Below are 15,008 nucleotides of genomic sequence, written 5' to 3'. Positions count from 1 at the left end.
AGGACGAGGTAGGGGCATAGATATGATACCTGGGACAAGAGAACACGACCTTACGGGGGACAGCAGGCAGCATCTAGTGCTATTCCATGGGAGTTGGTATGCATTGGGATTTAGGTCTTGGCTATGCACACTGCTGCACATCATGATACATATTGTGTATATACACTACTAGCCCCATCCCTGGGTGCAGTATCCAGCGACTGTTTTGTTTTACATTTTCTCTCTGCCTTTGCCATATCGTCCCAGGAGCTCCAATGTTCGGCCAGCTTGGGCATTGGCTTTTCCCACATGCCACGCCGTTGCAATTCCGAGCCACAGGATGGCCAGGTTGGGCGTGTTCCCGCAGTGGGGCCATCCCTTCTTCCGGGTTTAATCGACATCGGCAATACTCGTTGTCGTGGTTCCTTCTTGCTGGTGCTGCCGGGCCTTGGCCAGCTTCTGCGCCCTCCGCTGCTCGGCCTCGGCCTGCTCGCGCTGCTTAGCCTCGCGGCGCTCCTTGGCGGCGGCCTCGCGACGCTCAATCTTGGCGACACGCTCGGCAATGTAGTCGGCCTTCAGCTCCTCCTCGGTCGGCACGGGCGGCCGCGCGTCGATGGGCTGGCCGTAGGGGGCGATGATGTGCTTCACGACGTGCTTCTTCCGCGACGACGCTCGCCACCCCGCCGCGATGCTGATGACGTCGCCCTGCCGCACGCTGTTGGAGGGGTCGTGGACTAGGTGGTAGTAGGGGTATTTGAAGGACTATTGTTTGGGAGCGATTGTCAGCAAATCTGTGGCGGTTTTCCTCTCCATATGGTGGAGAGGGCGGCAAAATAGCAGAAGGGAACGCGCTGGCAAGGAAGTACGTACCTTGGAAACGTGCTTCTCCCATCGTTGACCCCAGAGCCGGACCTTGACCGTCTTGTCCATGAGCCCGGCCGAAACGACGACGCCCGTCTTGCTGCCCTTGTACATGCGGCCAGCTTGGCCAATGCCGCTGGCGGCGGCCTCGAGGACTCGCGAGGGTACTGTCGCACTCATCTTGGTCGTACTGCTGCCTCTTTGGTTTCTCTTGCAATGATCCCGGGGACTTTGCGCCCTTTCGCTTATTTCCGTTCGCGCGCCCAATGCTGGTGCCGCCAATTGCGGTCTCTCGTGCGGCTGTGCTGTCGTGGTTGAGTAAGGCGCCGGCTCTAGGGTATGGGGGAAGTTGCGGGTGTCGGCGAGGGCGAGGGCGATGTCGAAATCTTTTTTGGATTGGAGGCGCCAGCTATTTCGACGGTTGCAGGGGTGGGCTTGGGCAAAGGCCAGTAGAGTTACTTAATAAAAGTTTGGCCCGGATTAATAAATGCTGGCGCTAGTGGCCGGCCCGGGTTGGCGGGTGGCATCTCCACCGTCCCCCGGAAACTGGACTTCATGTCTCCACCAGACCCCTTCTCCCCATCGCTACGGCGGAAGGACGTTCACCCTCTCTTACAGGCGTACTTGCCTAGGATATCTTCTGGTTTGGGGATAGGTATGGAGACCAGAGCAGTTTGAGCTATGGTAGGCTCATGGGGGTAATGGGATGATATGTACGGAAACCTACATAACGCTGGTCAAGGAAGGCGAGCAGAAGGAATTGCGGTATAAATCAAGCCAAGGCAAAAAAGGGCAAAAGAAAAAGAGAGTTGCTGGATCAGGGCCAGGCTGGGATTCGAACTGGAAACCGACTGTCAGTAAACGTTTCTTTCACGCCGATACGGAGGATGACTTACCCCAGGACCTCTTCCACCCAAAGGAAGTACGCTATACCACTGCGCCACAAGGCCGAGTGTACTCGTTGTTGTTGGAATGGGAGCCTGCTAGCAGGTTCTTTGAATGCTCACCGAAGGATTGGTCGGCCACGGCTTCGGAAGGGATGGCCACTGTGATAGGGGCCTAAGGCAGTGAAGCACACCTTACGGCCATGGGAAACAATCACTGCTTTGCCCGCCATGAAGAACTCTAGCACACCTTCTTGCCGTCATACCACATACAGGGATGAGGGAGACGAGCAAGCCTGTACATAAACACGTCAAGCAGAGTCAAGTCCACCCACACTCGGGAGCCCACGATTGAAAGCAATGTGATAGATGGATGGAATCCATCAAACGATTATGCAATGATTAATATAGTCACTATTGGCGCCTGACCAGCTGTCTGGCGCCATGTGAAATTAGCCCACTGTATCACCTACACGCATATCCTTCCCCGTCCGCAGAATCATAATGTGGCTATCGCTTGGCGGTATCAGGCTTAGGGGGATATGAAGGTCAAGTTCACAAGTCACTGTGGTCACTCTTCACACCACTCGAGGGCCCATCAATATCTTGGACTATGGGCCAATGGTTTTGAGGTTCGGCAGAGGTAGTTTGGTACTGGAGCAAGACACGGAATATATAGGAGCGATTAACTACACCTGTTGACGATAATCGATCTTGTGATGACGACTTCGGAGTGATCTACATGGTAGTTTTGAAACATCGTGGCAGTCCTAGCAATTCGAAAATACCATCCAGCCAACTCCACGACCTAGGTTGTATCTGTCCCCGACAAAAAATAGCACCCCCCCTCCCTACAACGAGACAGCTCATGGCATACCGGAACTCCGACTAGAGATCTCCTGAAACGGGGAGGAGTTACTCGGCATGTCCAGGCTACATTATGCAGCTGGTTGGAGAAATGCGGGTGACGCCTCCCCATCATTTTCGGGGCCTCAACGGATCAACTCCTGTATGAACTCGGCCACCACAACAGCAATTGACCCCAGGACCTGCTATTTGAGAGGGCACCCCAGTTCGGGAACGCAGGATCGAATTGCGAGATATCCCGAAGAGGTAACAAACGAACCGTGGTCATGGTCCGCCTGGGTAGCCGCAGTAGCGACAACGACAACACGCGGTACCGGGTCTCCGCCGGAGAGTACACCGTGCCCACGGAGAAGTACCCTCTTCGTCTTCACATTCGACAACGACCCTACTGGGGCCCGTGGAACCCCCTCTGGCGTATCCGCGGCCACCAGGGCGGTGCAGTACGCGACGTATGCACCAAGACACTCACTCCTGTCGCTGAACTGGGGATCCCGCGCCGCGTCTCTATGGGACCTCCGGGGCCCCGCCGCCGCTCCCTTCCCCTGCTTCGCACAGCCGCGCATTTTAGTTACGAACCCGACCACTACGTCGACTACCAAGACTGCAAGTCGCCAGGCGGCTCGTCTACCGCGTACGGGGACCGGCGGCCCTTGATGCTGTGAGCGAAAGACGCCACGGAGCCCCTGGTTTGGGCTGGGAGGACTTCCGAGAAAATGGTCGAGAAATATGATCCTAGGCCAAAAGGTCAAGCCCAGGAAAGATGTCAAAATATGCGGTCATTGGCCCGAGTCTTAATACTGCCCTCTTCACAGTAGCTAGATTGCGAAGACAAAACGATGGACATGATTTGGCTGGTGGACATAAAAATATCGTAGCATGGCAGGATGGTGACCTGCACGTCATAAACAAGCGAGCTATATACAATAACTCATACAAAAATCTGGAACCCGTTGACCTGCCCAATTCGATCGAAACCGCCCAAACCCGTAGTAGAGTAGAAAAGGTATGAGTATCTTCAAAGAACACGCTCCCGTAACCCAATCCGCCATGCAAGCCGACCCAAAGAGACAAGGCACATCACCCATACCAGTTGCTCTGCTCATGCTTCATAATAGTTCCATTTTCTTCGTGAAATTGCGTTCTGTGTCACCGGGGTTTTCCTTCACGCTTGAGACTTAATAGCTCAAATGTGGGATTCTGTCGCCTTTGACCTTTCAGATAGTTGTTGAAGGGGGGATGTTGACAAGCCATCGGACTTAGAATGTAGTCTTCTGTCACATGTCCTTTTCTCCGGTGCATCATGTTGCTCTTCCCTCCAGCTGGCCTCCCTAGCGGCGGGATGACCTGCGGCTTCTGTTGCCGCCTACACAGCTGATGCTGTCATCGGGAGCGACACTGTCTTTATCGTCGTCCCAGTCGGCAAGGCTGCCGCCCACCTCGCTTTCCGGCAGTGGCACCATGTTGGCCTTGGCATACATGGTAGCTCTGCCACCCGTCGGCATCCGTTTGACCCCATTGTTCATCCCGAGGCGCTCCCCGAGGGTTTTCGCCATGGCGGAGACTGATTGCCGAGGAGGCGGCGGTCTGGATCGAACCGGGATGGACATAGTCTCGGCCTTGACAAGTGTCGGCGGTGCCCGCATGACAGCCTCGGATCGGTCTGACCGCTCTGGTTTCCTTGTCCGATGAGTGCGGGTCGACACATGCGACTCGAGTTCCGGTTCCGGGCGTCGCACCGACCGGACGCTCGAATGCCTCGAAGGTTTCGACGTTGGGGCGCGACTCTTGGTGTCTATTTCCGGCATGAAGTCAGTCGCATACCTGGAGCCGGCCTGGCTGCGGTACTCCGTCTCCATGAGCAGCTTCGGTGCGCCGGTGTGTTTGGACCCAGCGGTGCTCCTATGCTCCGCCTCGGCGATCATGAGTGGCCTGCATGAGGAACCGGCCTCGCTTCGGGTCCGATTCCGTCCAGTGGTACTGTGGCGGGTAGAATGCCGACTTGCACGATCATCAAGCTCCTCGACCTCCCGCGATCGGTCAGGGGCTTGTGAATAGCGAGCCACGTAGCTGGGAGGCGGATAGTGGCGGGCTCCTTTGGCGGGGGCATACTCCTCAGGGTAGCGAATCTTTTCCACGGTCCTTTCCACCTCCACATAGCGTTGGTGCTGATTAGGGTAGGGATCCGGCATGGTGGATCGCCTCTGCATGGCGGGAGGGTCGAATTCCTGGCGTGGAGCGCGTTCACGCTCGTTCCTCATGTTCATGTAGGTCAGAGCGCCACCAATTGCGGCGCCGGCAGCAACTGCCCCAAGCACAGTGCTAACCAGGGTACCGGTCCCGTAGTCGCTGGAGTTGTCCCGAGGGGCAGGAGCTGCCTCAAACGTCGACGTCGTCACACTGCGTCGGAATATAGTCCACGGCTCGTCTTCAGCGGCAGGGGCAGCGGAAGCGGCAGCAGGAGCAGAAGCAGGAGCAGAAGCAACGTGGCGTGCTTGGGGTCGAGCAGTGGCGTTGGCTGACCCAGCCGGGGGGGCTCTGGAGGCGGCAACGGAACGAGGAGGATGAGAAGTGGCCACTTCAAGATTCCAATCCAGAATGCGGGTTACTTCGCTGTTTGTCGATTGAGTGCGTCTCACGGTCGAGCCATTGTGGTGGGAGGGATAGTCTTTGGGAGGGAGATAGACGACCTCCATTATATTGCCGTCGAGGTCAGTGATCCTAGCTCGACTCTCGCCACCGGAAGATGGGTCGGCGGGACGTGCGTGGCGGAGAAAATGACAGTCACCGCCGATCTTTGTGAGGTCAGGATTCGCCCGCAGTCCTGCGGCGTGGAAGTCAGACACGACCGAAGGCGAGGGCGCAGAAAGAACAAAGCGGGCGCGTTTAAGCGGCGAATTGTCGTCACAGATGGCCTTGACCTCGAACAGAGCGTCGCCACCCGCACCGTATATAATGCGAGAAGAGTCGGCGCTCAGGAAGCGGAGCCCAAGGGGGTGGGTGACGGCGGAATAAAACGACGCAGACTCAGGCAGATGAGTGACATCGGCGTAGGGGCGCATGGGGAAAGTAGGGCAGACACTGCGAAGTGTCTGGGGTACGGCGTATATGTGTGGGATATGTGGTGTGATGTGATGTGTGATGGCGTCCACCGAGACGACCCTCAGGGCAAGAGATGGCGCGAATCCCTTGGACGAGAAACACCCAAGACAACCAACGTCAACCCGAGGAATGCGACCGAATATGCAGGCAAGTATCTAAGCCTCCCAAGGCAAAAGCACAGGCACCGGCACAGGCACCGGCACAGGCAGAGACTGAGTGTGCGACGGGCGTGTTGGGTATGCGAGCGCGGGGTATGTGTGCAAAGTATCCCTCCCCAACTGAACGGAATGCACCTATAGGAAATGTGCTGGGCCGGGCAATGTACGATGTGCTTCCAAAGTTCATGCAAGTGCAAAAAGAAAATATGTATGCTCAAGTAAGACAAAACGCTATCGATGGAACCCAAAGTGGAAAAAAGGGACGACGAGAGCGGGCAGAGAGAGAGAGAGAGATGTGTGTGTGTGTGTGTGTGGTGGTATCCCACTTTGTGTCTCACAACAGCTGTTGTGAAAAGTGCTGGAGTTGTACGACGCAAACAACACTTCTGTGGGCGTATGCAAAGATGTGGAAAGTGAGGGAGCCAGCAGGAGAAGGATCGAGGTATCTATCTGGATGGGAGGGGACGCAGCAATCCATATCCATATCCATATCCATCAGACCCTCCCGACCGCCCCTATCGTCGAGGTGGCTCCCTCTCCTCTCAGCCTCTCTCGCCCGCCCATGATTTATGATTTACGTGATATACCGACCAGACCGCCCCTCGGATTGCGACATTAAGCCTTTGCTCTGCAACGGACGACCGACCGCCAGTTCAGGTGCTAATGCAGGACAAGCACTCGGAGAGGGATCAGCCAACGCCAAACGCGGATCCGCGCTTTGGGCACTGTACGCGGCTGCATGGAGCACTAGCCTAGCATTGGAAGTCTAACACAGGCTGTTGGGCGCACTAGACACACTGCGGCCTGCCAGCAGAACCACGATTGGCATAGCCCGGGAACACGCCCCGGCATCTAGATCAGTGCAAGATGCGGTACACTGTTTGCTATTATTAGTGCCGCAATGGAGGTACTGTGAGCACAGTACAGGCCGGGAGGGGATCTGGCGATTGCCTTGTTGGCGACTTTGTGTCTAGTAGTATTTCTCTATTGTCCTACGCTGGCAGGCTGGCTCTACCGATAGCACGTCAACCGACGGTAGCTCCAGGTGCGCCCTGGACGAGATCGACCCCCTCCCCAGAACTGGTCTCACTCCTTGGATGGAAGACATGCCAACGCCTGCCACGTTGGAGGAGAGCCCCGATAAAAAATTGAGCACATCCACCAGCCACTGTCCGATTCGGCTGCAGCTCCCATGTCCAGCTGGATGATTCGACAGGAGCATGCGAAGAAGTGGTGCTTCTGCAGCTGGCTGCAGGCCCCCGCTGCACGGTGGAGCGGCCGGACAAATACGCACGCTATGCAACAGGTTACAAGCCGGCTTCGAGGGAAACGGGTTGGGCAACAGTTCAGCGCAATCGAAGTCATGTAGACGACGATGCTCACTCCAATGTCAGATGGCCGTTGCTTCCGCAGGGCCTGCTAGGTTGGGCCCATCCGATACACACACGTTTTGCTTGTCAAAATCAGGCAAGTCACGATGAAGACGCTCGTTGGCTAGCCTGGCGATACTACGGCCACCACACACACTCAACATGGGACGGCGCACAGGATGGCTGCTTGGGTTCGGATCTTTCCATTCATCGTGGCGCCTTCCAGTGCCATACCATATGCGACGAGACTGTCATCGTCATCTTGATCCTACAGTCCCCAAAACGTCATCAAGCTGCCAAGCCAGAAATATTCGACAGACAGAACCCGACCCTTCTACAAGCCCGCGGTGTATCTGCAATATTACCTGATGAGTAAGCGCAAGCAACTGATGCATCGGGAATGCCAACCGCAAAGCCCTGGACCAGATTCAGGACTCTCGGCTGACCCTTTCTTTCTTCCACCATCATCACCGATCGTGAAACAGACACCGTGTCTGTCTGCGACATCCCAATCCATTGGGTCTCAGCGCATCCATCCCAGTGACGAACGAGTTGGGTTAGATTGGATATATCGCCTGGGGCCAAGCAGCCTATATGGCGGGCATAGAACGCGGTTCTCGGAGCATCGATATAAATGGCATAGGCAAGGAGTTAGCGTGCATAGCCACGCCACCACGTAAGCCCATAACCGACCTGTGGTTAGTATTTTTACAAGTAGAGCGAGACAGGAAGAAATTGCCAGGACACGAAAAAGAAAACGCGTGGGCCAAGTTGAAGTGGCCCAGCAAAGACGATGAAACGCCTTGGATCCCATGTTGAACGCCTTATGTTTTTGTTGCGAAAACAGAGACTGAACAAGAACCTAAGACCCAAGCAAGCTTGGGCGATCGCTCGCAACAGCGCCGAGATGTTGTATCACGGCCGTTGCAAGTCGACGCCACTCCTATCTCATACCTGTCGCATCCCTTGTCGCGTCCCGTCTTTGCTTCTTCCAGGTAGGCGCGGGCCTCGCGACGTCGGCGAGGATTATTAGAGAACGTCCCACGTGTCCTCGGCGGCGTGGCAAAACTTGCTGCAAGCGACGCTGGCCGAAAGACTGAAGTTGCTGATGGAGATCTTTTCATCCACAAATTGGTCGGCGAACGTGTCGGCGCCCTTGGCCATGGCTCCGACGAAGACGCAAATGCTCTGCTTAGAACCTACGCCCTCCACCCAGTCGCGAACTCGCACCAGAGGAGCGTCGAAGCTCAGGGTGACCTTGCGGCAGTCCGGAGGCAAGTGGTCGGTAATGGGGTTCTGGATGACCCGCAGCAGCTTCTCCTGGGAGGTCGTAGAACGAATGGAGAGGCGATGGAGGAGCTGGACCATGAGTCCAGCGAAGCGCTTGAAGGTGCGCGGGATTCTCACGGTGGGCGAAACCTCGATGAGGACACCCTTGGCGGTGTGGATGTATATCTGCAACTTGCCGGCCTTGTTGATGGGCGAGTCGAGCAGCGTCAAGAGGCACTAGTCAAGTTAGCACAGTCAGCATGTTGAATGCCCGACTAGATCGGAGGACGGTTGGTCCAACCTGGTGTGTAATATCAGGACGAGCATCACTTATGTCCCGATTCATCTTGCGCATGACACCAATGTGTTCGTCGCTGTTGAGCAGCGAGTATTTCTCGTCGCGCTGCATGCCCATACGACCGCCGCCGCCGCCGTGCGCAGCCTTGTAGGTTTCGAGGCTGGCGTTGGAGAGGACGACGATGAGCCTTTGCGAGTTCTTATCATTCAGCGGGATGGGCGTATGCTGCTCCGCCACCAGTTGAGGCAGCGCCGGAGGAGGGAGGGACTGCGTGCCTGCGTTTTGGGCCATGGTGTCAGCTGCGGATTTCTGGTGGATTGGAGCGAAAGCCTTCTCGACGCGATGCGAAGACGACGACGGTATGGCTGCCAGTATCTGGAGAATGACAATTTTTGCACGAGATTCGCTCTCGCCCGGTGGATCCAGGCAAGCGCATTGAATGCTGGAAGAATTTCGCGGGAACGGAGGGGTTGAGAGAAGGGAAATTTTCGCACGCCCCAATTCCTTGCACTACGTGCCTGAAGCCACCCAGATAGCAGAGCAAAATTAGGCCAGAAGATAACCTAGCAGTTTTTGCGCCGCCAGCACGAAGCGCAGGAGCGCGTTGCGAGAGATCCAAGAATACATATGCACCAAGATGGCGATTTCGTGCAATCAATCGATCGATCGATTCGCCAAGCAATCGCAGTTCACGAGTTATAGTTGTGTTACTTACGAGGTCGCTTGCGCTGCTCGGGAGACGACATGACGATGCTCTGGAGGAGTTGCAATCGCAGTCGGCGAGGGGACAAAGAGACAGAAAATGCGGGGCTTGGAGCAATCAATTGATGAATCGGACGGAACGCTTGGACGGTCGATGTCAAGCCGCTCTGCGCGGCGACGAGCAATTCCTTGGGATGACGGGTATCAATTGACAATTAACGGGAAACTGGGAGGAGGGAGATGGGAGCAGGCACGGTAGGTTTTATCGGGCGACGATCAGAGCCGGCATGTAGGTTAGGTAGCTTGTTGGCGAGAGCCGGAGAGGGAGAGATAAAAAAAAAGTGTACTGTCGAAGGAAAGTTTGCGATAAGTGGGAAAGGGTAGCAGAGACTTCCAGTCAGGACGCGAGACTCCTCCAGAAAGAAGCCAGGGCCCATCGGACTATTCAAAATGTTCCCACGTTCGGCTACATACCTAGTTACTCTTTCTCTGCCTTTAGCGCCGGCGACTTTTAATCAGCAGGCCCGTCATCAACAATCCGTCTCCGGCCACTTCGCATTGACACGGGAGCGGCCAACTATCTAATAAAACACACGCTTCTTCTTTCCTCGTGCTAGGCTTCTGGCTTTTGGTTCGGTTGCCCACTCCTCGTCGTTTTCTTATCCGTATCCGACTGGTGCAGACGCGCCGGTCTGTTCGTCCAAGGGCACCTGCCACTGGCGGACTAGGAACCACTGCAGGTTGGGAACCATTCTCACCTCATCAAGCCGCATGGAAGCTTCCTGAACGCAGCACGCGGCGTCACCCGCCGTCTCCCTCTCACCGTGTTTTCCCCCAGGGCATCCCTTGCGCGCCGTGGAAAATGCCACGCTATCCAAGACCAGGTCGGACAACGCCGCGATCACCTGCATGACCTGGCTTCGGCCGAATAGCGAACTTGAACGCTGCTCGTCAACCTACTCACCAACAAGTACATTTGTTCGTCCGTCGTGCTTGCCATACCCAAGGTAGGCCGAAGAGGGGTCAGTCAATAGCATCCAGCTCCAGCGTAGAATGGTTGGCCGTCCACCGGGAGCGAGATACAATGGAGACTCAAGTCCAAACGGCCGTCCGTTCTGCTTGATGGCCGGTCTATGTTGGCCAAGCGAAAAGACGCCTCCGCCTGAGACGAGGCAGTGTATATGCCCAAGCCTTGGGGGAAAACCAAACAGCTAAACAATGTTTAAGGTATGCAGATCTGCTATAGTTCTGGAAGACGAAGAACAAAGTTCACGCCCACAGTACCAATGGGGTGGAACCATGGCCGCGATGTCTTCTCACGTCGCAGGTTTCCCAGAGCCAAGAACTGTCACGGAACTTTCTCTAAAGATAGGATTGCTCCCGCAGCTGCTTGGAATCACCGCTTCGCAGTACTGTCGCCAAGACTTCCTTGGAAGAAGCAATGTGTATGTGGCAATGGGATCCCGCATGCATCACATGACCATGGCTGGGGAGGCGGTTTGGCGTGGCTATTTCCGTCTTGATGATGTCCACGCATTGTGCTTCCCCTTCGGCATAGCGCGTTAACGTGTTTGGGCGCAAGAGTTCAGGTTGCTCGAGAAAGTTTGTCAGACTGGTTGGCACAGCCGTTGATACACCCTATCTCCTGCGTGTCTACGGGCTGGCTTACGCCAGGCTACACAGAATCTGCATACGTGGGCGGTAGAAAGGCATCAACCCTATAAAGATGCTACCAATTGGGTCATACGTAGACATGGCTCTCATACCCGCTACCGAGACTGAGCCATCGGAAAGAAATCCGCTTGGCAACCCAGATACCCTGGAGATCGGTGCGGGCTCTTGTTGTAGCCGCGGTGTTGTACACACAAACGTGTTGAGCTGGTGATGCTACGTTTGAGGGCCCTGGGATCGCACGGGCAGAGTGCGATGTGCAGTAGCTCCATGTTTCCTTGGAAGACGATCTTGGCCGGTTTGCCTCAGTGCATGAAGAGGGGCTCTATTTACCGATCGGACCGCGCGGCGATCGGATGCTGGAAGCTGCAAAGCGCCAGGCGTTGGCAGAGGCAGCAAGGCCAGGACCAGTGACAAGGTAGGTTACACCACGGCCCCTTGCGGCCTTGGAACTCGGAAACACTAGGCAGGCGATCATTAAGGTTACTTCGTCCAATATTTTGGACTTACCTGGTGTTTTCTCTTTTTAGTCAGTCAGGAGCTCACTGGCCATCCCCAGTCCCATCTCGACGTTCAACGGCTCTGTGTTACGAGAGACCCTTGGCCCCATTGACCAGCCGGTTTAAGCTTGTTTCTGACCCCTGTCCCGACGCCGAAAGCAATACTCCCGAATCATTTTCATCACAACCATCTCCCATCCCAAGTTCCTTGCCGGTAGTGGCCTTCGTGCGGCCTTGGGTGGCATGCTCTGGCAAGGCCCTCATCCGCATCGAAGCTGTCAACTGCCGTCGGGAGTTGAGATGGCATAGAAAATCCCCAGTTAGCCATCCGGTCCAAAGTTGAGAGCCTCCGTCTGTGCAGGAAATGGCTGTGCAACGCTCCCTTCTGCTTTATGCACAGCCCACAGTCCACCACAGTAGCATATCTGGTGGGTCAAGAGGAAGGGTCGAATTTGAATTTGAGATCAACCCTGTTTGCCATGCTCCAACCGTCCAGCGGCCACGGATGATCCCCGACGGCCTGATCTGGTTTGGACGTCATTGGTGTCGCGTGAGGCCGGCGGTTGTCTATTGTCCGTCCTCGACCTGTTCCATCCCACAGAATCTCCGACACAGACGGTTTCCACCCACCTCAGCCCTCGCTCGCCCCGGGACCTTGCTACGCGCTACTCCAGACAATCTTCCCCATGTCGCAACCCCCATCCGGCATCTGGACATCGGACGACGCACATCTGTCAGGCCCTGGACATGCTAAAGTCTAACCTTACCTTTATTCAATGGGTCTCAACCCGCCAAGCTTGGTCCATCGGCGGTCCTGAGCAGGTGCCCTGGCGCCCCTTCTCCAGGCAGCCCACCGCAGGACGAAGGCCTCGATCATCACTGCAAGGGGGGCCAGATATAGTCTTTGCCCCATGGTCCCATGGTCCGCTCGCCAGTCTGCACCCCGTCGGAGATGTGACGACTCGCGTGAGCCTGATTTGAGATGAGTCTTCGTTTCACCACGCTGGCGATTTCCACGGCATATCTTCTTCCCATGAACGGGCATGAGATCTCAGACAAGCGACAGGCATGGCGAAGTCATCTGTTTTGTGGCTCTTGGAAAACGAGCGGCAGCACTCAGCCGAACTCTTGTACAAAATGGCCCAACTCCCGCCCTCCCCAAGACCATCCTGCCAGTCCTTCCACGCTCCCATGTGCATGACTGGTTCACCCTTTTAATTATACCCCTTACTCTCCTTTCCTTCTCACTTGCCAGTCGAGGACATCACGTTGACCGTGTGTTTTTATCTTTTACCTTCGTTACTAGCTTTATCGTTCTAATATTGCAAATCTCGCTGTGCTTATACTCAGGAGCACCCTTTATCGCATCATATACCCAAGATAAGATGGTTGCCAAATCTCAGATGATGTGGGCTTTTGCCCTTCTCGGCCTCGCCAGGGCCCAGAACAATAACAACAACCAGAACAACAACAATCAGAACAACAACAACAATAATGGCGGAGACAACACCGGCAACCAAGACGCGACACTGACACTGGATGAAGCTGCTGTCCAGACCGCATCTCAGCTGGATGGCACCGAGGATGGCAGTGATGGCGCCCCTTCGGACACCTCGGACAACAACTTCATCAACTTTTGCTCTGGCCAGCAGCTCACCAACGGCCAGCAAAAGGAGGGTGGTTCTTGCAACGGCATCCGTACGTACTCCTATCTACATATCGTCCCGTCATGCTTTTGCTTACTGACTCTTCCCCCGTAACAGCCATGGGAAAAATCCCGTCCAAGGGCCAGATGATCTCGGCGCTCGTCCAGAACCCGGCCAACAACGACGTCGTTGAGCCGAACACCAGCTTCGATATCAATGTCCTGGTCACGAACCTCGTGGCGGGTTCCTTCACCAACGCTCAGACGACCTACTACTCTGCACCCCAGGACTTGGAGGGCGGTCTGGTTGTTGGCCACACCCACGTCACTGTCCAGGATCTCGGCAACACCCAGAACCCCCAGAACACCCTGGATCCCACCCAGTTCGTCTTCTTCAAGGGCATCAACGACGCAGGCAATGGCAATGGTCTCCTTACTGCCACTGTCGACGGCGGTCTTCCCGAAGGCAACTTCCGAATATGCACCATTACCTCGGCCTCCAACCATCAACCCGTCATCATGCCCGTTGCCCAGCGTGGAGCTCAGGACGATTGCATTCGCTTCACTGTTTCCGCCAATGGCGGCGGCAACCAGAATGGCAACCAGAATGGCAACCAGAACGGCAACCAGAACGGCAACCAGAACGGCAACCAGAACGGCAACCAGAATGGCAACCAGAATGGCAACCAGAATGGCAACCAGAATGGCAACCAGAATGGCAACCAGAATGGCAACCAGAATGGCAACCAGAACGGCAACCAGAACGGCAACCAGAACGGCAACCAGAACGGCAACCAGAATGGCAACCAGAATGGCAACCAGAACGGCAACCAGAACCAGAAGCGAGGCGCTAAGAACACTCGATTCTCCCGCGGCCTTGGTCAACGAAACGGCCAGGAAGCCGTTCAGCGCCGAGGACTTCGATTCAGCCGCCGCGATTGGGTCGCTTAGGATGGTGACTCAAACTGTCAAGACACGTGGTACGCCTGGTTCTATACATGCTTGAAGGGGTCAACAGAGGAAGCATGGGCGAAGGGATGTGTGTAGAACACAGCACCGAGCATCAGTTGTACAACCTAGGTTTTCTTTCTTTGCGATTACGATAGATATGGGTTCATAACAGGCTCTAGGAAGGGGCCTGGGTTCGAAATGTTGGGGGGTAATACACGACCGGTCGATTAGTCACAGCTCTTCTGTATGGTATTAGGCTTTCCAGAGAAAAGTCGCTCTATATTCTAACACTACTACTATCACGAAAAAATCATAAAAAATGCCACAACTGTGTCTCTTGCCATGCAATGCGCCCAGCCTCCAAGGCAAGGAGAGATGCCAAGAGAGGGCATCGGCTGAGATGTCTCACCAGAAACCCACAGCCCCCTGGGTACGGACGATCTGCATCCGTGGATGTCCCTGTGACGCTACTAACATCACTCGGGATATGGTCCGGAGTAGCGTTCCGGCCGAGTGCGAAATCAAATTATGCCTCTGTCATGCCTTCTGCCATTGCCCCTCTCATCCGGTGTGACGTTCAGACCAAGATCTCTTGGCGATCCGACGACCTGACAGAATCCCGTCGCTTGTTCTTGGCCTTCCAGCTTCCGGTTTTGGTGGCTAAATCGCTTGGCGTCCTGGCCTGGGATCGCTACGGGCGCCCTTCCGCCTACCACATATGGGCAGTATTCTACAATAGGACGTTGGCTTCGTC

At 55.6% G+C, this 15,008-nt stretch overlaps 6 protein-coding genes across 6 annotated transcripts; 2 read left to right on the top strand and 4 right to left on the bottom strand.

Annotated features, from left to right (window-relative positions):
- Positions 1 to 369: 369 nt before the first annotated feature.
- On the bottom strand, positions 370 to 1,020 carry PG986_012333 (uncharacterized protein; the record flags this gene model as incomplete). Its single annotated transcript, XM_066848555.1, has 2 exons — positions 370 to 741; positions 850 to 1,020. 2 exons carry the CDS (start codon positions 1,018 to 1,020, stop codon positions 370 to 372), a joined length of 543 nt encoding a protein of 180 aa, XP_066695251.1.
- A 1,837-nt stretch (positions 1,021 to 2,857) lies between these two features.
- PG986_012332 (uncharacterized protein) lies at positions 2,858 to 3,253 on the top strand (the record flags this gene model as incomplete). The annotated part of the gene is made up of 1 exon (XM_066848554.1): positions 2,858 to 3,253. One exon carries the CDS (start codon positions 2,858 to 2,860, stop codon positions 3,251 to 3,253), a length of 396 nt encoding a protein of 131 aa, XP_066695250.1.
- Positions 3,254 to 3,919: 666 nt separating this feature from the next.
- PG986_012331 (uncharacterized protein) lies at positions 3,920 to 5,650 on the bottom strand (the record flags this gene model as incomplete). Its single annotated transcript, XM_066848553.1, has 1 exon — positions 3,920 to 5,650. One exon carries the CDS (start codon positions 5,648 to 5,650, stop codon positions 3,920 to 3,922), a length of 1,731 nt encoding a protein of 576 aa, XP_066695249.1.
- Positions 5,651 to 8,247: 2,597 nt separating this feature from the next.
- On the bottom strand, positions 8,248 to 9,076 carry PG986_012330 (uncharacterized protein; the record flags this gene model as incomplete). Its single annotated transcript, XM_066848552.1, has 2 exons — positions 8,248 to 8,724; positions 8,789 to 9,076. 2 exons carry the CDS (start codon positions 9,074 to 9,076, stop codon positions 8,248 to 8,250), a joined length of 765 nt encoding a protein of 254 aa, XP_066695248.1.
- A 1,070-nt stretch (positions 9,077 to 10,146) lies between these two features.
- PG986_012329 (uncharacterized protein) lies at positions 10,147 to 10,398 on the bottom strand (the record flags this gene model as incomplete). Its single annotated transcript, XM_066848551.1, has 1 exon — positions 10,147 to 10,398. The coding sequence occupies one exon, from the start codon at positions 10,396 to 10,398 to the stop codon at positions 10,147 to 10,149; it is 252 nt and encodes an 83-aa protein (XP_066695247.1).
- A 2,645-nt stretch (positions 10,399 to 13,043) lies between these two features.
- On the top strand, positions 13,044 to 14,254 carry PG986_012328 (uncharacterized protein; the record flags this gene model as incomplete). The annotated part of the gene is made up of 2 exons (XM_066848550.1): positions 13,044 to 13,356; positions 13,422 to 14,254. 2 exons carry the CDS (start codon positions 13,044 to 13,046, stop codon positions 14,252 to 14,254), a joined length of 1,146 nt encoding a protein of 381 aa, XP_066695246.1.
- Between the last annotated feature and the right edge of the window lie 754 nt (positions 14,255 to 15,008).

The sequence above is a fragment of the Apiospora aurea genome (genome assembly GCF_038362705.1).
Source record: "Apiospora aurea strain CBS 24483 chromosome Unknown utg000008l_segment0_segment0, whole genome shotgun sequence".
NCBI lineage: Eukaryota > Fungi > Ascomycota > Sordariomycetes > Amphisphaeriales > Apiosporaceae > Apiospora > Apiospora aurea.
Note: the sequence above shows the minus strand (reverse complement) of the source record. Positions and strands in the feature narration are given on the sequence as shown.